We start from the raw sequence: 22,557 nt of genomic DNA, 5'->3' as shown, positions 1-22,557 counted from the left end.
TTTGATATGGAGAGCTTCTTTTAGGAATACCAAACAAAGAGGAAGAGGGAGGCTGGATCCATGCTGCATCCGTCTCGGGAGCGCAGAGGCACCCATCGGTAGCCTGGAGGTGGAGGGGGAAGGGGGGGAGAGAAAACAAACGTATGTATAGCACCTGAATACACCAGCATGATACAAAAACACCGAAACATTCCCATTTAAACCCAGCCGACCTTCAGGAATGCTGACAGTGAGTGAGAGGAAATACAATGATGGTCACACAATGTCACCTGATGTAATTTAGCCCTTTGTCTGACTCCCAACCCCCCACCCCTGTCTCTGTGGCTCACCTTTCTTCAGGCTGGTGAAGGGCAGCGTGTATTGTCCTACAAACTCACTGCTGAGGAGGCCGGTCTGCTCTCGGACACAGAAGCGGAGGAGGCAGAGCTCAGGGACGCTGATGCTGAAGTTCATGTCAGAATCCCAGTAAGGACTCAGGGCTGTGAGGGTAATGAGAAGCAACCAGTTTGTTAGAATCAATAAGCATCATTGGGTTTAGTTAAAGCCACTCAAATCAATAATGGGTTGAATTACCATCTGTATTGTCAAAGGTCTCACTCCTATGAACCAACAGAGAATTATTAAACAACCCTTATGTATTTTTTAACTGATTGTTTTGGATTTACGACCCCAAGTTTTACTGCCATGGTTCACTGGGCCAGGAAGTTATTTTTAGTGAAACTATTTTAAAAATCAACTGTACATTAAAAGGCCATAATTAGACATCCTAGAGACAAGTAAGCAATTCATGTAGCTGATGAACATAGTGTAGTAAGTAGCAGCTGAACGACAAGATATTTTTCTCAGGAGCTGGTGGTCCAATTTAGAGCAAATATTCATTTCATATTCACCTGGTGGCCAGAAACACAAATCCAAATGAACGCTAACCCATGTTTACCACCTTATAGGGTGATTATGGTAGTAGCATGTCAGTGTTGTGTTTGTAGCTTTTAACTGTAGGTAAGAAAAGACACTATTATAAAGAAGTTGCATTAAAAAAAAATCGTTTTGAGAAGGTGATATTTAAAATAATACAGTCTTTAGTTTCAAGTACAGAAAGTGTTATATTCCACAAAGTAAGAGTAAGAATCCGAGTCAGAGGGGTTCTGGTGTGAAATATTGTCTTAGCTTATTGTTAAACTATACCAACAGTTATGCTAGCAGTTATGTGAGTCTGCACTTGGTGCTTATTGACCTTATACTTATATATTTACCAGGTATTATATTTAACATGTTCACCATATTAGTCTAGCATTTAAGCATGCTAACTTTTGCTAATTAGTACCAAACACAAAGTACATACTGATGGTTATGATATTAGTTTTATCTGGTATTTAAATGTATAGTCAGACATGCTTGGTAAGGGAGAAAAAGTAAATCTATGAAGTTATTAAAATTCATCCTGCAGGGGACTGAACGTCTGCAAATCAGTCCGGACTAAAGTGTGGAGCTGACCGACAAATGACTTTGGTATCCGGAGAGTAAATAAATAAATGATTATCAGACCCACAACAGAAAAAAAAATGTGTTGCAATTTTACAATGATAGATGAGTAGAGCACACGTAGACAACTGATGAGTCATCCCTGCTGCAGTTCTCAATCTTTTTCTTATTCAAAAATGTTTTTTGTGTTACATTCAAATTTGTATCCAAACCCACATTCATTCATTTCCAACAGTGACCTTATCTGTTACATAGTTTGAAATTATTTTTGATTTATGTCCATGAATAAATTCTCTGCGCCCTCTAGGACCTTTACTATCTCACCCTCCACCTCCCTCCCTCCCTCAACAATACACTGTTGTATCTCATCAATTTCCTCTTGATATTATATTCATTTTTATGGTGCCAGTTTCAAAAACACAAGCCCAGAGTAAAATGCAACATACTGTATTTTCTATAGTGAGTATCATTTGAAATTTGAGTCATCTGTCAAAAAGTAGGAGACCTGTAGGATAAACCTCCAAAATGCATAAGTCTGGCGAGCATTTTGTGCACTAAATTCGTAAATTGTGGAGCCAAACAGTCAATTTCACATTTGTCACCATTAAAAAAGAGTGAATAGTCATTTTGATGTTGGTCTTATGGTTATAAAATCACTGTAGCTCTTCCTCCTGTGTGCAGTGACTGTCAGCTCCATGTTTCCAGTCATAGCCATAGTGCATGACAGACTTCTCTTCAAAGGAAATCCACTTCTACATTTTTGAAAAACTCATCAGCACACTTCTCCTCAGAAGCCTCTGCAGCTTACTGGAAAATAGATTTAAAAGGAAATATAAAAATGCTGTCATAGAAAACTAAAAAAAATCCAGATATGGTGATTTCCATGTGTTTCCTTGAAGGATTAGACACATTGCCCTACAGTATGCTGATACCCATCATGTTCTCACAAAACACTTTGTTTTATGTCCAAATACCTCCAAAACAAATGTCATTTCAAATAGCCTCTGCTGCAGTATGTATGTATTGCTAATTAGCATTAGTTATAATTTGCTAAGCCAACATGGTAAACATATCTGCTCAACATCAGCATGCTTTGTCCTTCTTGGCTTCTAATCATGCCAATTTTTCAATTAGCCTAAAGCACTGCTGTGCCTATTGCAGCCTACCATTTCTGCTAGTATGACTTTAGACTGTCTTTAGTTTTGTCTGGTGTTTCTATTCCCAATCTTCCATTATTAATGCAATTTCAAAATTCAGAATAATTCGAATTACGGCTCACACACCCCAAAAACTAATTTTAGCTTCTGAAAACATAATTAATGATACAAAAATGAAGGGGAAAATATATAAGAGTTAAAAAATTAAGGTGGAACAATCAAGATATATCTTGATCTCCCAACAAGGTCACATACAGTTGGTGTTTCAGTACTTACAGTTGTTTTTGACAGTGTGTGTGTGTTTTCTGTTCGAGTCAGATGAGGTCCCATAAACCTCCACTGTGACGAAGGAGTCCAGAGCTTTTCCACTCCTGGAGATGGGTAAGTTGGACCCGCTGAACACCTGTGGAGAAACGCATACATGCAGTGCTGGTGGTCACACAGGGCGTGTTTGAGAATGTAATTGTTATCAGGAATAAAAACAATACATGATACAACAAATAAGAAAACAGGAGTGCCAGTTAGAGTGGAAAAAAGACGAGAGGGGAGAGGGCTGTAATTACACAAGTCTGGAGAGAGGCTGGCTTATCTGCAGTCCTCTCACACTGAGCCTTCCCTTCCCCGGCTCTGATCAAAGACAACCTGCATGTACTTATCACGACACGCCCGGCTTGCCACTGATGGAGCTTTACAGTGTCCGGACCAAAATTACAGTCCCATTCCTCTCTACAAAGAGCATACATTTTGCTCATCAACGGTTACAACGGTAAAGAACAGTTTGCAGTTATAATTCATATATGACTTGCAATTTTTATTGAAAAGCTGTCCATTGTTTGTAGTTGACAGTGTTATGCTAAACAGGCTCATGAGAGCTCAAGGGAAAAATATTGTTTTCCTGAGCAGATGAATAATTTACCGTTTCAAGATTGAAAACTCAACACTCTATGTTCTACCACTGACTGCTCCTTGTGACTCTGAGTTCAGAGCTGAGTCAAGATTGCAGGATTTTCCCTGAAGTGATCAAATAATGCAGAATGATGAGGTGAATAAATATAGGTAGGGTTTATCCCAGGGTACCAAAAAAAAGGAGCACACCACATTTATATTTCATGCACTTTGCTCTGAAGGTGAAAAGTGTGTGTGTGTGCATACTCCTTTAGAAGAAGTGTGATGTACTGAGTGTATGCATCCTCATGAACGGTTGTCTGATATATCCTTCATCAGAAAAACAGCAACACCAAGTTGAAATACTGTCTGATAGGCTTTAGCATCATATTTAATATCTGTAAAAGGTTAACAACTGCAATACAGACTGAGCTAAATCAATTGAGGTAATATTTCCGGGAGATCCAATTGAAAAACAAACACATTTGCAGTCATTTTAAAGGTCAGTTATTGTAATTCTGAAGGAGGGATTTTCTTTATGATTCATACAGTAGCTGTTCATACCACTCTGATTCGGGCAGAGTAACTATGATTCCCTCGTCGACCTCCTCTGCTGTACGTCTGTATGAGTCCCATGTGATCCCAGGCAATTCCACATATTGTCTTTGCAGTACAAAGCCTCGGATGTCTCTAAGTCCCACAATAATGTTTTACATAAGAGGGAACTGTCGTATCTCCATAATTGGGCTTAGAAGAGTTAGTGTGTGACAGTCTTCCTGATGGCACACTAAAGAGATGTGACTCTGTTCTTTACAGCTTCATTCATCCATTGTTATGTGGCTAAGATTCAGTAAAGTGCTGCTATTACTGTCCCCTAATATGCAAAAAATAATGATTTATTAATTGTGCCCCAGGTCTAATTGCATTATATCACCCTTATTTCTTTATTGCCTTAACTTTCTTAGGGACATAATCTAATTAAACGCAGACACTCTCAAGGGAGATTTACATTATTGCTGGTTCACAGCATCCGGCAGGAAAGCATTTATCTTCAGGCTGAGAGTAGGTAAAGCTGTGTATATCGTGAGGCATAGACAAACACACACATGCACACACACACAGTCAACATTACAACATTAACATTACACCTTAATCCATAAATCCGTCCTGAGTGGATTACTGAGCGTTCGGGGTTTCATGGCTGTACCTTGAGCAGCAGGTGTGTGGGTTTGAGGCTGGGATCAAAGCTCTCCTGACTGGACATGAGCACCGGCGGCTTCAGGACGTATCCACAGCCCCCGTTGTCCTGGAAACGACCGTCATTAAGGTCCATAGGCATGCCCAGAGACTGGAAATTGAGAGCCACTGAAAAACACCATGCGACATTGAAAAAAATTGGATGTATTATTTTTGTAAAAACAGTTAAGAATACCTTAAAGCTTGTTAAAATGCAACGAACAGCCTGAGATGATCTCCTGCGTACCTTCTCTCTTTTAAGGCTCTTGTTCTGCAGGAGGGAGCTAAATTATACCATAACTTGAAATGTTTCCTCAACAATGGCGTACATTGCATCAGGGACGCATTCTAAATCACCAACTGTGCAATAAGTGTGCCTGTAGTGAGTCTTCTGGAGTGCAAAGCTCTGTTTTGGCATGTATCACGTATCATATCATATATCTCTGCTGGATTGGATTTTGCACTTGTGAGTCGACATGGATAAATGATGGAAAACACTTTTTAGTTTTGTCCTAACAAAACCCTGCAATGCTACCTTCTAAATCTTTGTATATAGGTGCATGTGAAAGGGTCCCAGTGAATGTTGTGTTCATGTATTCTGATGCTCCGATGCTTTGTACCGCAGTCTCCTGCAACTGTGAAAAGGTCTCACCATCTGCACAGCTGCCACCGGAGCACGTAGACGGTGTGCTCAGCGATCAGCAGCGCTGCGTGTCAGAATCAGTGTCTGGCTGACTGAGCGATGGAGACGGATGAGGCGCATGTAAAGACAGACGAGGTGACAGGCACACCAGCCAGGGAAGTGCCAGACAGAGAGGGGTGGTGACTTTAAGTTCAGGGGGAATCATGCACTGCCAGAAGGCTTGAGGATGTCAAGTTCATGAATGAATTTAGTATACTCTCAGGAGCACAGTCATGTTGAGTCAAGCCCAATTATAGGGCTTGACTCTAAAGAAATGAAAACGAAAAAAAATAATGCTGTGACCCAGACAAGGATGGAGTTTAAAGCGAGTGAGAAAAAAAATACACAGGGAGTGCAAATCAATTTAGAAAATGTGTGATAAGGGCCAGGAGAGGACTTGCTTCGGGGCAAACACAGATGAGGTGCTCAGGTTGTGAACTGGAATGAAATGTTCTTTTCACTGCTTATCGAAAGGACACTTGGACAGGTTGTCCTTTTTCAAATTTGGCAATTCTGAGTTTCTGGCTGCACTTCTGTTCATTTCTAAAGCTTATAATTAATTGTGCTGGCTGCTCAGTGTGTGGAAAACTTTTGTGATTGTTATTGAAACTGCTCACACAAAGGGAATTCAATTCATTATCTTTCATTACCTTTTTGAATTGAATTTAGGGTTTCATTCTTAACAACAACAAAAAAGGAATCAAAAATAGTTAAATTAATATACGAAGTTACTTACAATTAGTTTAGCTGATTAATTTGAAGAAAATAAAAATGAAGGAAAAATGTAATCCTTTACAAAATATATACATAATGCATGTCGCTCAGCATTAATCTTCTAAATTTGGAAATGTGTTGCAATTTTACAAAAAGGTGGAATCAGCATTGTTTTCTAAGTCATACTTATAATAAATGTATGCGTGTATATGCATGTGAGCATATTATGAACCTTTACGTCACGCCTTCTGTTTGCACACAGGCAGGCATAAACTCGCCCTCTCCGACTCACCGAGCTGTGAGCCGACACTCCAAAACTCCTGAGGGTTGTAGTTGGAAGACGACGTCCTGGAGCCTGCGGGGTAGATCCTGCTGAGGAACCTCTGGTTGTGCTGAGCAAAGGCTGCAGCTGAGAGAGGACGCACAACAATCAAAGGTCAAATGTCTCCTCTGACACAATAATGACACAGAGCACAACTTAAGCCTATACAGATATTATTCCCATGATACCATCCACACCAGACACCCTCTGTCTAAAACCAGAGCCCAGTCTGCTCTGACTCGTAAACTGGCCGGCTCTGCTGTGATTGGTCAACCGCTTAGAGATGTCCCACCCCTTAGCCTATCACATACAATGTGTTGGATTTCTAGCCAATAGATCGCAAGTGTTACGGAAGTAAACAAAGGACTACATTGGAAGCGTTTCAGGCAGTGAGGAGTGTGTGGGAGTGAAACCATTTACATGCAAAAAAAAACCTATATAACACACTACAGGAAAGGAAAAACCCAAAAAGCACAATAGGGCCCCTTTAATAATTCCAATAATACACATTTCTGTTTTCTAAAAATGTTGACATTACGTATATGATTCTTGACTCTTTTTTGTTAACTGTACTGATTAGTGAAAAAGGATCACATGAGTATTATTCATCGTTTAACTTAAACCTAATGTCAAATGGAAATGTTAAGAAAATACCTGAAAAAGATCAAGTCGTTTGTCAGGTTTCTAAAGCCTGTATAATTGTATCCACTTGGATAGACTAGAGAAAAAGATGCACACAGCTTCAGCGTTTGTGTGATCGCAGCAGGGCTGTGTGTTTCCCTGCAGGGCTTTAGGATGACAAGAGACTACACGATTTTTAGATTGCCGAGGCTGTTCATGCTCTCTTCCTACAAGCTCGTAATACAGTTGTATGTCTGTAAAATGTCACTCCTCCTCTGCAGCAGCAGATTCCCTTTCTCCACATGGCAGTTTCTCTAACATACTGCCGCACCGCAGCATGATGACACTTTAACTGATTATCAGTTGCTTCGAGCCTCTGTGGGCTCCTCCACTTCCCCAACAGTGAGCGCATAATGCACATTTCTGGGCTTGTGCTGTTTTGCTTTATTCCCTGTAAAGTATTCCCCTATCTCGCATATGTCATGTTCAATATGCCTTCGCAATTAAAGAAGTTTATGGCACGAGATGTAATTGCATTTGTCGTCCAAAGAGGATCTACTGAGACTTCTCCTTTGAGCTGAATGTCATTTTAAATCATGTGAATCTGCTGTGCTCATCAGAATTAGATTCTGTAATACTTAATCCATTATTCACTGTCTTTATTACTGTACAGCCGGGCTTCCTCTTTTTCCTTCCCATCATTTAAACTCCATAAAAAAGATTCTACCTGAGTCTTTGGCTAGCTTGCGCGCTTTCTTCTCTGCCATTGATGTGTTCTCGCAGTAGTTCTGATTGTCCTTTGAATGACTGAAGCTGATGAACTTCACAGACTTGGTGTACACCACCAGGTCCGATAAAGCCTCTGCTACAGCCACCTTCTCCTTCTACTCGTCACATTTAGGGTAGAGAGGAAGTCAGAGGGTGTTTTCACCAAATTGCAGCAAAGTGTATAAAATACAAGAGTTAAACTGTACCTTTTATCATCTTATGATTGCAGTATACTAGAGAGCTTTTCCTAAATCTAACTGACTTACTTTTATCTTTAACTTTTTGGAAGACCAGAACTTTGCTTTGGTTTGAAGATCCTCGTCCTCCTCATCCTCATCTTCCTCCTCGCCCTCATCTACACTCTCCTCTGTCTCTGTGCATGATGGGCCCTCCGTGTTAATGTGAGGCTTAAGCTTTTTGTTCTTGATGAGGATCTTATACTTCAGGTCCTGTTATTCCCGCACAAATAGACATAGAGCATGAGTTCAAACGTGAATAAAGCAATGGTACCTTAATCATAGGCACCTTCATTCATCACACTGTTTCATCAGTCAAACAAACTTCAAACTGTCCCTGTTCCCGCATCCACAAACTTAGGAAACAAACATTAAAAAAATGGCCTACTCTCTGATATGTGTATTCTTTAAAGAGTCACTCTGTTGCCAAATCCACATTAGTACATATGCGCAGCAGGTGGATCACACATATGCTGCTGTATTTCACCACCAGTCTTAAAATCTGCTTTTACCATATAGGGCACCTTATGCAGATGAGCTGCAATATGCTAGAAGTAAAAGAAAAAAAAATCAACATTATGTTCTGGACCTGGAAGCAGCTCCACGGTGAGCCACACGGCAGGAAGTAACGCTGTCAACTTCTCTGTATGCACAGGCAAAATATGCAAAATAATTACACTTCTGCTAACATTAACAACCCTTAGGAGTCCATATAGCATGGAAATTATACGATTCAGAGCTTCCTTCCTGCAGTTACTCTAAATGATAGGAGGGCTGGAACAGAGGCTTTGCTTGTGCTGATGTAATTTAGGAGATGATTTTGCCCATGTTTACTGTAAAAATAGAACAAAGTAGAGTAATAACTGATTTCCAAACCGTTGATCTAAGTGGTCAGATTGGAATATGTGGTAATGAAGAGTTCTCAGAGTTTTATATCAGTAGCACTTTCATAATTGGATGGTAACTTGGGTGTGAAGCTGCATGAATGTTGCACATGAACTCTGATTTGGTTTAAGTTGCTGGGGGGTTAACAGTGAAGATGAGACCATTAGTGCTGGGGCTCCTATCTGAGCCCCAACTTCCTGAATCACAACGATAAAGAACGATAGATAGAACGGGGAAGAAAATCTTATATGCACACTCAGGATTAAACACAACTCATTAGTTGCAGCAAAATCCCAAGCAGTAGAAGGCAGAAGCAGCAGAGAAAAACTCCGTAGAGACGGCGCACATTCATCCCCTAGCAGAGAAAAAACCCTTCATCCTCCTCTTCATATTCAATAGACTGGAGTGACTTCCCTGCATGTTTCAGGCCAGTCGCTCAGTGAAGTGTCGGGGCAGACGCTTTCAGAGTCAGAACCCAAAAAGGGTAATCAGTAAATGAACAATCAGCTCAAGGACCTCTTCATGTTCAAAATACTGGACACTCTCCATGATCAACTACCTCACATTCGATGTTTTGAATCCCTGAGATTAAAGAGCCCTGCAAAATCCAGGCGTCCATTTACCCCTGCATCCCAGAGGAGGAGAGGCACAGGAAGGCTCAGTCAGAGACTAATGAGGCCCTTAGTGACCACCGAATGGTCTTATTTTCTCCTTGTTTTGCTTTGCCATGACAGGCGATGATGATTTAGACATACAAACACTATCTATATATAGCTCTGAAATAAAACACAGATTTTGCTTCAGATTTACCACTCTCAGCTCTTACGTTTGGGCTTGGGAGGTCTCCAGTGGTCAGGTGATCCAAGGGAGCTCTCAGCAGCTTCTCCCCCAGGATAGAGACAAGGTACTTGGCCATGACTTCTTGCTGCTCCTTAGAGCAATGGTTTTCTAACGACAGGATCACTGGGTAGGCAGACACCTTTCAAGAAATAATCACATCAAAAAAGGAATCACAATTTCCAAGAATTAGCATCAACCTGGATTGTCTGCTTTCTCTGCAGGCTCTTAATTCTCCCGACACATCACAGATAAATGAACTGAATCAAAGACTACTTGCAGGCAAAGCATTTTGATCAGAGAGGCTATTAATTAGAGCAAATGTTTTTATGTAGGCTCCCAGAGGCTACAGAAGCAGGAGCTTCCACTGATGAGACGCCCGGGGCACCACTGCCGGAAATTTACATCATGTAACATACAACATATTACCTCGAAGGCATGTTGCTCCACAGTGGTGATGACGTCCTTAAAGAGTATCTTAGTGGTCAGGGTGTAGCCATGGTAGACTACAGGCTCCATATCCGGCCCATCCCAGCAGTCAACCTCCAGGCAGCGGCAGCCTTTCCTCAGAGCACTACGCCACACAAACAAACAAACACACACACACACACACACACACACACACACACACACACACACACACACACACACACACACAAACACACACACACACACACACACACACACACACACACACACACACACACACACACACACACACACACACACACACACACAAACACACACACACACACACACACACACACATACACACACACACACACACAAACACACACACACACACACACACACACACACACACACACACACACACATACACATACACATACACATACACATACACATACACATACACACACACACACACACACACATACATAAACGCCTGACGCATATAAAGACACTTGCACACACACTGAGCTGTAGAAACTAAGATAAGCACTTATACAGCGTGAGGAATTTGAAATTAGCTGATTCCTTTCAACACGCAGATTCAAGCCGTCATAACCACTCTTATGAATATGACAAATTGCTGCAAAGTATAATGTACATAATACATGGTAATAAATAATGTATCACAAATATTGCGCTGTCATTATTTATGAAAACAGCTTTTTCTGCTTCTGCTCCTTAAATGGTGCTGTTACATTTCCATTTCTGTGCTTTCCATTTCTGTGCTTTCTGTGCATAAAAAAATATGGTCGAGTTTATGCAGTACAGAATTTGTCTTGGTGCTGATATTGATTATTCATGTGGCTTTCTCTTGGAATTGGACAGAAGTGATACCACTTTCACAGCAGGCGTGCGGGCAATGATACATTTTCTTGCAACCCTGATGCAAAGTTATATCACCCTGGATTTTTAACTCTGGAATATTTCTGCTTGTTGGTAAATCCAATCTTTTCCCAAGCTTGTTGCCATTTTATGATGACACACTTGTGTGTCTGCTGTGAGTTTCTTCAACAGTTGAGAGTCCAGGCTGTTCTTTCTCTTTGGTCACAGAAATGTCATTATGATCGTATTGCTCTTAGTTCATACATGGCAGTTGCATTTGAAAAAAACATTGCAATTGTGAACAAAGTAGCATCATATTGTCACAATATGATTGCTGTCTGCATTTGGGTAAATCATCCGGTAGGTTAATTTTGATCTAGTTTATTTAATCTCATTACATTTTGGCTATTTTGTAATTTGTCTTCTCTATTAAATCCTTTTCTTTATCGTTTTCTTGAATTGTACAGCTTAATGTGGAAAGCATGTTGAGAAAAAAAAAGCTATGTTCATCCTCCAAGTTAGACAATAATGTCAGACTGTTTCTTATTCAATCATATTTTGATAATCTACAACAAAAAATGACCGTGATTTGATTATTAACATAAACAAATCTGCATGCTTAAGTTTCATTGTCAGCATATAGGCTCTTGTGAATTCTTTATTTCTTTATCCAACAAATAACTGTGGTCATTTTGTTCCCCCTCCCACCTGTGAGATGGATGGGATGGACACTTTTTTACTCCTGCCACTTCGTTCTCCTCTCTATGATCATTTCATTATCGAAGTAAACCCCGGCAGCCAGGCCGCTGTATTGGAGGGTTTCACTCCACCAGCCGGCCTCAGCGCTCAGCACTTTCACAGGGACCATAAATACGGTACTTCTGCTTCCATCAGCCCCTTTTGTAATCACCTCAATTGTCCCATAAAGGGACCACAGCAATTTCACTGTGCCTCAGCATGAGTGGGTCAATGAAATGAGAGAATCCTGATAACACACATGTAGGTCTGGGGAGACCTTCGAAAGAAAGGAATAGAGCTGTTTTAGATCAATATCAGATCTAAATGGTGATTTAAATTGGCCTTATCAGTAGTGTTGACTTAAATTAAATAGCAGATAAATTAAATATTTTATAAAGATTCCATTAGATTAGTAAATGTTGGCTTCATATACAGATTAATCCTGTATTCCTACCTCACGTAGGCATCCAGATGGCTCTTTCCTACTATCTGATCTCCAGTCAGATAGGTGTTGTGAGATGAGGAGATGAAGTAATGGGTGAGAGGCTGGTCCATGGATGTATACACAGAAGTGTGGGCCTGGTCGAACACACAGCAGTCTTTAGACTCCATGTATCTCAGGAATCCTTCAAATGTCATGGATCTGCTTTCTCTGGCTGGAAGAGAAGGATTGAGCAGAGTACCACTTCTAGCGACAATTTAAAATCAGCATTGGTTAAAGACTACACCAGCCATCTAAAACAAAAGCTCTATCCTTGTCTTGAAATATTAAAACAAATCAAATTAATATCTAAGCTAAGAGTCTAGACATGCCATTAACTTTGTGAGGCAGATGACACAATGCTATGCTAACGTTCTGTGTTTGGCAGCCATGGCAATGTTTAGCAGGAATAACACTTACCATGTTCACTATTTTTGTCTAGAATGTTAAAGTCTGATTATTTTGACTAAACACATTGCACAGCTGAGGCTGACCGGAACGTCATTAGTTTTCCTGGTATTTAGTCATAAACCACCAAAGTGGGATGCATGCTCTGCACCATTAATGTCTGTACAAAATGTCAGTGCAATCCATCCAACGGTTCAGTTTACATATTATTATAGCCACTAGTGTAGCATATACTGTAGCTTCTTCAAAATGGAGCAACAACTTCAGTAAACCATGAGACTTGGCAAGATTAACATTACAATTAAAATGAATCATCAATCAAATCAACTCCCACGGTTCGGTAGTGTAAGAAATATTAAATCACTGTTCTGGAAATCAACATTTTTACATAGCAGATAGCTGAATTACTTTTAACTTGATAGTCTCAGGTGTAATAGTTAACATTAAAAACGACTGTAAACTACTTTTTGGTGCCTGGTATTGTGCAGCTGGCTCACTGTTGTGGAATGTTTTGATGCTTGATACTGGACTAAAACCTTGTTAAGATAATTTATTTGAACTGTAACATTTCTGTCAAAGTCAAAATGTCTGCTGTTAAAAATGTAGGTTACTTAAAGTTGGCTGAACTAAGAGATAATATGTGAACTGGCGTACATTCTGAAGTTTAGATGTCCGTTTACATTCAGCTGAATTACATTTTAGATGAATTCCCCACGAGGCGTTTTAAAAGCTCAAAACTTCTTCTCGAAACTCTGTCCTAAGTGAAAACATATGGTTTAGTTGCAGCCCAGACGTGAAACTTGTCTTGTTGTTTTTCTTCCTTCTGTTGTTTGTGATGCTGTGAATTAGCCAGCAGTACACTGGGCCCTAGAAACATCTGGTCTACTAGTCCACAGACGTGCCCGAATCTTCCATTTTCCTTCTGTCATTCCCACCCCCTGCCTCACGACTTACAGCAAATCACTTTGTCCGCCTGGCATCATTGAAGCTTAATCCTTGACTTCTGTTTTACTAATTTAGCACCATTACATGACAAAGCCTTTAAGAGTGGATGTTTTTTTACAAATGTTATGAAGAAGCAGCCTGACATGGTACACATCTCTCCCTATGCTTACCTGTGTCTTCAATCTCATATCTATCAATCAAACTGTCTGCCTTCTCTTCATTGGCTGTGAGCTCGTTCTGCTCTTTGTGGAGGAAACGGAGGAGGGCACAGGCAGGTAAGATAGTCTGTCCTGAGGAGTAGGTTTGATACAGATGCTGAATTTCAGCTCTCCTTGAAGGCGGGGCCTTGCCTCTCTGCATCTCTCCCTGCACACAATTACCATAACCTCTTAATCCCATTGTGGTCGATTGCTGGTTTTTATTCTAAAGTATATCCTTGAAAAGTCAAACTAGTTTTAAATGAACAAATTCAGAAAAGAGAAGAAGGCTACTAATAATTTATTAAAGCGTATGTCTGCAGCCAGGCTGAATATTTGCCATGATAGTCTTTGAAGGAAGAAAGCATTGAATTTAGGTCTTTTTTTACAGCACTATACTTTAGATTATTCTTAACGTTGTCATCTTGTACGTATTTCAAAGAAATAGCACACCACCTGCTCTCTAAAAATATACAGGAAATTGTGAAAAAAAGGCCAACTCAGAGATGTATCCCTGCTTTTACCTGAGCTCAATGTTGAAAAAAAAAATTCAAACTCGGCATGAGAGAGAATAAAAGAGAAGCCAGTGTCTTTACTCAGCACAAAGTTCTCCAATCCTTCACTGCACCCTCCCTCTCCTCTCTGTATCTCCCCATCAAATGCTAAGGCAACATCTGTGTGACTTTCTCATTGAGTCCCTCTCCTCTCCTTGTCATTCCTCTCAGTCAGTGAGACCAAAGTGTCTGTGACTTTCCCTGGCTTTGTGTGTACCTCTCCCTCCCTCCATACCTTTCATCTCTCTTTTCTGCAGCCCTTGACAGTTCAGATATATGCCTAAGCCGGTGTTGTCACCAGGTACCCTGCAGCGTGCCGGCCCCATGATGCACCTGTCGCCTCAGTGTGAGCAGCACAAAACAACTGTCATTAAAACTAAACTGTCAACTATCATCTCCATTAACCTTTTATACAGTTGCTTCAACCAAAACATCCCTTTAAGTGGTGTATTATGTCTTAATATTAACTAAATATTAACCCAACAAAAGCCACTGATCACACACTAAGTTGCGGTTAAACCATTCTCACACTTGCTACACTAGCTAGTATTTGCCAGTAAACTGCTTTCACTGAGGAGGGAATTGTCAGAGTGACTGAGAGTCTTCTGAAAACTCAATAAGATATTGTGTAAACAGCCTACCTTAGATTCAGGTGATCTCTAGGTCCCTGTAGAATAGTTATTTGGTAACAGGATATCAACTAGGCATAAAAACATTAAAAACAATTTCTGGGGGAAGTAAACAAAGGTGTTGCCATAGTGACAAAACATTCCGATTCTATGGACATGAGTTAAGACAACAGTGAAGATCCAACAGGGCAGAGGAAGACTTAAACTCACTCCGTCTGTCTCCTTTAGTTATTTCTGATCAGAGCAGTGGACTTGGAGGTGAAACACAGTCAGAATATGAAGAAAGGATAATGTGGAGAAAGAACCTTTGCCTCCATGTGCCTGCCTGCTGATAACTCTGTCTGCAGTGAGGGAAGAGCATTTTTTCTTCTACAGTGTCTCACTCTAAAGACTTTATATCTCAGTGTGATTAGAAGTGTAAAACTACAGCATAACACAGTGATCAAATATACACAGAAGTCAGGTTTATGCTAAGTAAACACTAGTTTTATTTTTAGTTCTGTTAGATTTTTCTCAAAAGGACTTTTATTATTTTGTTAATCTTTGAAAACTTTACATTGTGGCTCATTAGTCCTGAACTGCAAAATGTAAAACTAAGAGTAGTTCTAGACACTTGTTGCTGTCATATTTTTAAGGGCCAGAATAATTGTATTAAAGGTCCCATGTCATGCTTTTCCGGTACCCGTCCTCTTGTGTGTTATGAAGGTTTTTATGCATGTAAACGGTCTGCAAATTCACAAACCCTGAAAGTACATCCTTTAGCGAGAAAAACTCTTAACACAGAAAATACCTGTCTATGCTGCCCCAGAATGCCTCATTGGAGATTTCTCTTTTTCTTCCTGGTACTATGTCACGTAACAACGACCCAAATGGACCCATTGGTCCAAATGGACCAATCCGTGGAACCGTTACGTTATGTCCGCGGAGCCGTTACGTTAAGCTTCCTCACACACACACACACACACACACACACACACACACACACACACACACACACACACACACACACACACACACACACACACTCAATCTTTTCTCAGCTGCAGCTCCGCCGATTTCTCCTCCCTGAGACGGTGGGACGCGGTGAGGCTGTGAGTCGGTGTGTGAGCACACACAAAAACTCCCAGCCAGGCTGCGGGTGTGTGTGTGAGGAGCTGGTTTCGGGCTGGGTTTTGCTGTGTCTTGCCGCAGACGGCCACTGGGCTCATAGGGAGGGGGGTGCAGGAGCTCCAACAAGCCGTTTAGGACAGAGAGTGAATACACATACTATACAGAGGTGCTGTATGAGAAACCAATGGGATTTTGGAAAATTGCACAATATAAATCTATTTTAGTATACCTCAACAATGGAATAATGATCAGTAGAAATGGCCATGACATGGAACCTTTAAGGCTATTTGCACCCGGGTGACAGTAGCAAACAATGCTATTGACACCCGGGTTTCTGTAGCTAACAATGTTATTTGCACCTGGGCTACACATTAGATACTGTTTTGGATGTATAGGTATTTATGGAAAATGTTTCTTTGATAACTTCATTCCCTTGTGCTGCTGCGTCAAATTGTAATTCCCCTATGGTGAATGTATAAACGCACTTCTTATCTTAAGCACTGTAGCTATACACCCGGTTGTTGTACTGTATGCATCTCTTCTTGATCTTTCTACGATGGCTTGGTAAGGTTACCTGAACATCAGGGACAAAAATCACCTGTGCTATATTGTGAACATGTCCCACAGACTACGGGGTGTATATAGCATTGTTCGCTACGGACACCCGGGTGTAAATAGAATTGTTACAGTAGCTACGGACACCCGGGTGTAAATAGCATTGTTAGCTACGGACACCCGGGTGTAAATAGCATTGTTACAGTAGCTACGGACACCCGGGTGTAAATAGCATTGTTAGCTATGGACACCCGGGTGCAAATAGCATCTGCCTTTATTTAATTGCTTGACAGCCATGCTAAGTGATGCAGGACATGTGTTTGATCAACCATGTTGGTGAAAGGGGAATGTCTTTACACCAGGGCCGTATTCATGGAGTCAACCTTGGGGGGGACCAAAAATTCAATAAAAATTTGAATACTAATTTCCTGCCACTCTAAAGGAAAATGCATGCTCCCCGGGAAGATTTTTTTAAATGTTGAAGTTAAAAGCATCAATCTGGTGCACTTTGAGAGCAACATTAGGGACTAAATATATGGATACATCTCAACAACACCCATGTGAAACAGAACTGAACAGATTTACTTTTTCTTTATGCATATTTTACAAATCACTCCCTTTTTAAACTGTAGTATGAGTTTGAATGATTTCATACCTGTTATTCTGTTATTCTCTTATTTTGTATAACTATAATGATCATATAAAGGTGTGCCTTGGAAATACTTGTTTTGCATCAATCTTGATACAGGGTACTTATTATATGTTATAATTTGGATTCCTAAAGCTTTTAGTCTACTATCCCATCATTCAAGGGTGGTTTTCAATATAAGTAATGGTTATTTTTTGCACCGACACTATCATTTACACTTTTTTACTATGTTCAATCTGAATTTACTTTAAAAACATCTATATTGATTCTGACTTTTTCAACATCCAACTCAGAGGTTTATCATTGCTTTGAGAAAAAAGATTATTAATTTAACCATTTTTAGAAGTGAAGACATAGTCAATTGTTCTGGGAATGTCATTTTCAAACCTGAGACCTGAAAAACAGGCTTGGGGCTTAACTGGTTAAAATGTTTTACCATAATGTCTCATTGTGCATTGTATTACATCGCCCTATTTTATCTAGTTTAGCTTTTCTTGTTTTGTTGTTTGTAATGGCAGAGATTAGGGATGAATAAAGTACAACTATAACCATAATCACATTAAAGCATTTCAATCCTTAGAAAGGTCTGTGCCACGCAATTTCAGTCGAAACAGGAACACTTTATTGCCCTTTTATTTTACAGCCACGACTCGCACTAGCTGCTTGCCGCTCATTCAAGATCAAAAAGACCCCCAACTTCCTCCCAGACACCGGCCCAAAAAGCCCAACCCTCAAGTAAAGGACCCAAAAGCCTTTTTGCGCTTATCGTTGGCCATGATAAAAGACTGGCATATTCCTTCAAGGTCCAGTCTGTCCAGTTTCTTCTGGTGCACATGACATATGGCCACATTATTCATCCTCGTTTGACTCATCGATGATCTAAGCCAGGGGTGGGGAACCTTTTTCCTCTCAAGGGCCATTTCAATTTTTTCAACATCCTCCGAGGGCCGTACAAATTATTGACCTCTGCTTAAAAAAACTGAAATCACAACCCATTCATTTGGCCTTTCTTTCATGCTGTGCAAAGAAAAAGCAATCTCTTAATCCAGAGATCTTACCATGACTCGCGCATGCATGCACGTGCACGGTTGTGGTATGACCACCAAAACAGAAAGATATGGACACAAGATGTGTGCAAATGTATTTAGTTTCCTATCCATGTGGACATGATTTAAGTGGGGGGGGACCTTACCTCCTCTCAGGGGGTCCGGGGGCATGCTCCCCCGGGAAGATTTGTTTTTAAATGTTTAAGTTAAAAGCATCAATCTGGTGCACTTTGAGAGCAAAATGAAGAGATCTATGGATAAATCTCAACATCCATATGAAACAGAACTGTAAGCAGATTTCCTTTTCCTTTATGGATAATTTACAAATCACTCCCCTTTCAAAGTGTATTCTTGTTTATTAATAACAACTTTGTTTTACTGTAATATAGTACTTTATACCTGATTACTTTATTCTCTTATTTTTTTATAACTATAATGATCATATCAATAATAATCAATCAATCAATGTTTATTTATATAGCCCAATATCACAAATGTTACATTTGTCTCAGTGGACTTCACAGTTTGTACAGAATATCAGTATGACAATACGACACCCTCTGTCCTTAGACCCTCACATCCTACAAGGAAAAACTTCCAGAGAAAACCCACAGTTTAAAGGGAAAAATGGGAGAAACCTCAGGGAGAGCAACAGAGGAGGGATCCCTCTCCCAGGACGGACAGACGTGCAATAGATGCCGTGTGTAAATTGAAAAGATAATACATTTGCAACATAGGTAGTCCAAATGTTTGGAAATGCATGTGTGTATAATAGGAAGATGAATCCATGAGTATATCCATCCAGGACTTATGATCCAGGACCACAGCCACGACTCAAGATCCAGGACTCGCAATCCATGACACAGGACCGCAGGATCATCCATGACTCCGGATCCCGGCGTATATAGACACCAAAAAGAAAGACATTTGGGGAAGCTGGGTTAATCGGAACATGAGAGTACACAGGTATAGACAGAGAGAAGGAAGAAGTAAGATGTCCCCCGACAAACTAAGCCTATATCAGTAATAATACATTACATTTATAAAGCGCTTTTCCCGGTGCTCAAAGCGCTTACAAGCAAGTAAAACAAAATAACAACAGATAAATAAAGATACAATAAATAAAGATATCAATAAAGATGATGATAAAGATGTGCCTTTACCTCACTGGTTGGAAAAAAAGCTTCTTATATTCGTTAGCATAGCTAGCTAACCAGATGCTCATAACAACAAAGTTATTGACTGTATGATCAGTATGACAGATGAACAGATCGCCGTTCGGAGCGGCGTTCTGGTGCTCTCCTCAGAACTGCACCCCTGTCAGACGAGACATACCACGTCATGAGACGTTAGGCTCGTTAGGCAGGCACTCGCTTTTTCCTTTCTTTTTTTGCGGTCTAGATTTCTTCAATTTTTTTCTTTTTTGCGTGTGTTTATAAATTACCTCGAGGGCCGTACCAAATAGTCTCGCGGGCCCGGAGACCGGAGGTTCCTCCCCCCCTGATCTAAGCCATGTCTTAAGCCTCCTCAGGGCACTAAAACTCCTCTCAGCCTCTGCAGAAGAGGCAGGGACGACCAACAGAAGCCTTACTAAAGCTTCCACCTGACCGGAGAGACCTCTCACCTCTGGCACCATTTCCCGAATAATGCTAGCAACATCTGAGCTTGTTTCATAGGTGTAATTAGCCCCAAACATGGCCAACTGCACCTGCAGTAGTCTTGAATTCAATTCAGGATACTCTTCTACCACCTTGTCCATGTCTCCCTGTAGCAGCACATTTTCAAGCTGCTGCAGCTTGTGGAATCCAGCTTGTTCAAACCTCTCTATGAATTGAGTATTCACTGTGTCCAAGGCATTGTAGAATTGGACTCTGTACAAGGACTGGGCATCGGGATGGATATGGGCTGCGGCCTGACTGGTGTAACGCTTTGTAGGTTTGCGGACATGAGGGATCTGAATTGGTTGTAGGTCCAACTTTGTTGCCACAGCAGTTGCTTTCGAGAACAATACATAAAAATGCTCCTTCGTTTGACCTGCATGCTTGTTTTGACATGGTCTACAGCAGGCCTATTCAACTGGCGGCCCGCGGGCCAGATGCGGCCCAGAACCAACTCCCGAGTGGCCCAGCCTCCTTTCGCCAAATTCCTACACTAGTACAGACCATGAACGCAACACTCCGCGTTGCATAGAAATCACCAAACCACAACGCAGCACGTTTTTTGAAAGTACATCTAGTGGTGCTAGTAACGGTGGTCCTATGATAGCAACTCTAAAACATGTCTCTCTCAACTCTGAAGCGTAAACAGAGACAAAACGGTCATTGATCTTGTGGAGCAGATCCAAGTCATACTGGACCTTTTCGCGACCGACTTGAGCACGGGTCGGATGCTGCATTTTCCGACGCTCCCCAAACACATCACATCTCCGGCACAAATCACGGATGTGATGACAGATTTAATTGCGAGGTTGAAAGAGAACTTTGCCGATCGATTGGATGGACTTGCTCTGCCCACAGAGGGGATGGGCTTTGCCAGAGACCCCTTCACTGTTGCAATAGAGGGGGACGTATCAACCAGAGCAAAGGAAGTGGTCCCCTGCATCGACAAGGGGAAATATACACTGGAACTTATTGACATGCAGCGCACTAACGGGCCAGCAAAGTTTTGGAGTGATGTCAAAAAACAGCAGTTCCCTAACGTTCAGAAAGTAGCGATCTGTGTGCTCAGTATGTTTGGATCAACATACACATGTGAATCAAGCTTTTCACACATGACCTCAATCAAAAGTAGCACTCGCTGCTCCCTGACTGACAGCACTCTTCACCAATGTCTTAGGATTGACATCCTATGAGCCAAAAATCACTGCTCTTGTTCAAAACTAAAAATGTCCCTTCTCCCATTGAGAAAGTCAGCGATGACAAATCACAAATGAGGTGATAGTAAGCACCTAGTTTACTATAGTAGACGTGTAGTGTAGTATTCATTCATATAGTTACCCGTATCCCTTGTTATGGGTTTGTGCATGGGTTTGTGCACTGAAGGGTTTGACAGTTCTGCCCGTCATTTTATTTTTCATGTTTTAATGATGAGATGAGACATATTTAATATTTATGTTTGGGTACTGAGCAGCAAATGTTCATTCATTCATTTTTTTTAATGATTCATACAGAACTTTTAAGGGCATGTAAAAAAAAAAGATGAACAGAGACACCGACCGTGTGGTCACTTTTCATGTCAACACGAACATGAATGATTTATTTGTTCCTGCACTGACAGCACAGCAGAGGCCGCTAAAAACACCGCGACCATTGTGCCTAAACAGGCAAATATGAACAATGCCATCGTTTTAAATGAGACAATTACAATCAGAATATGAACAAAACATTTACAAGAACAACTCAATTGACCTGCTGTAGCCTGAACGCTGATCTCTGCATCGTTGTGCACACTCTGACAAATCCGTTACTCATCTTAGCTTTTCTACAGATGTCGCAGAACATTTTGCCATCTTCCCTCCTCAGCCACTCAAACTCTTGCTTCCACTGAACCCGGTACTCCCGTTTGAACTCCTTGCCACTTGCTTGCCCCTCTGCCGCTGGCTGAACGTTGTCAGTTTTACTGGCTTGTCCTTCATCCTCCACCGCATCAATCCCTCTTTTTTCACCTCGTTTATCCACACCATCACAATTACTGGGCTTATTAAAAAAGCTTCGGACGATCAGCTGCCGTGACATTTTGCGATTGCTAAAGCCGGTTAAACAACGAGGTAATCAACGAGGTCAAAAACAAGACTAGACAATAGCTACTTAATATACACACACTCGCCACCAACTGGACAGGGGTGTGAATTACTAAATAATAGTTACAGACTACAGTAGAGTACAGTAGATCGCCTTCAGTCTACCTGGCCACTAAGGATGTAATATAATGTGAGCCGCTGGTGGGCATTTTGGCGCTGCTCCGAGTTGTGTTCTAATCCGTCAAAATGACGGACTGCTTTCAGATTTTTCCGTCACTGTGAGAAAAAATCCGTCATTGACGGAAAATATTCGGTTAACGCGACCTCTGCTGCCACCCTTCCTCTTGCTCATGCTTACAGCTTGACCTCGGCGATCTGCAGTTGC

General features: G+C 41.0%; 1 protein-coding gene across 1 annotated transcript; it reads right to left on the bottom strand.

The window, feature by feature from the left end:
* Nucleotides 1–20: 20 nt before the first annotated feature.
* Nucleotides 21–22,167, bottom strand: LOC307041287 (1-phosphatidylinositol 4,5-bisphosphate phosphodiesterase zeta-1-like; the record flags this gene model as incomplete). The annotated part of the gene is made up of 13 exons (XM_079684595.1): nucleotides 21–103; nucleotides 330–479; nucleotides 2,916–3,042; nucleotides 4,732–4,889; nucleotides 6,449–6,565; nucleotides 7,827–7,983; nucleotides 8,134–8,316; nucleotides 9,815–9,967; nucleotides 10,255–10,399; nucleotides 12,314–12,515; nucleotides 13,864–14,059; nucleotides 20,058–20,428; nucleotides 21,918–22,167. 13 exons carry the CDS (start codon nucleotides 22,165–22,167, stop codon nucleotides 21–23), a joined length of 2,292 nt encoding a protein of 763 aa, XP_079540721.1.
* Between the last annotated feature and the right edge of the window lie 390 nt (nucleotides 22,168–22,557).

Source organism: Notothenia rossii, assembly GCF_949606895.1.
Source record: "Notothenia rossii genome assembly, chromosome: 5".
NCBI lineage: Eukaryota > Metazoa > Chordata > Actinopteri > Perciformes > Nototheniidae > Notothenia > Notothenia rossii.
The sequence above is the reverse complement of the archived record's forward strand: the minus strand, read 5'-3'. Positions and strand labels throughout refer to the sequence as shown.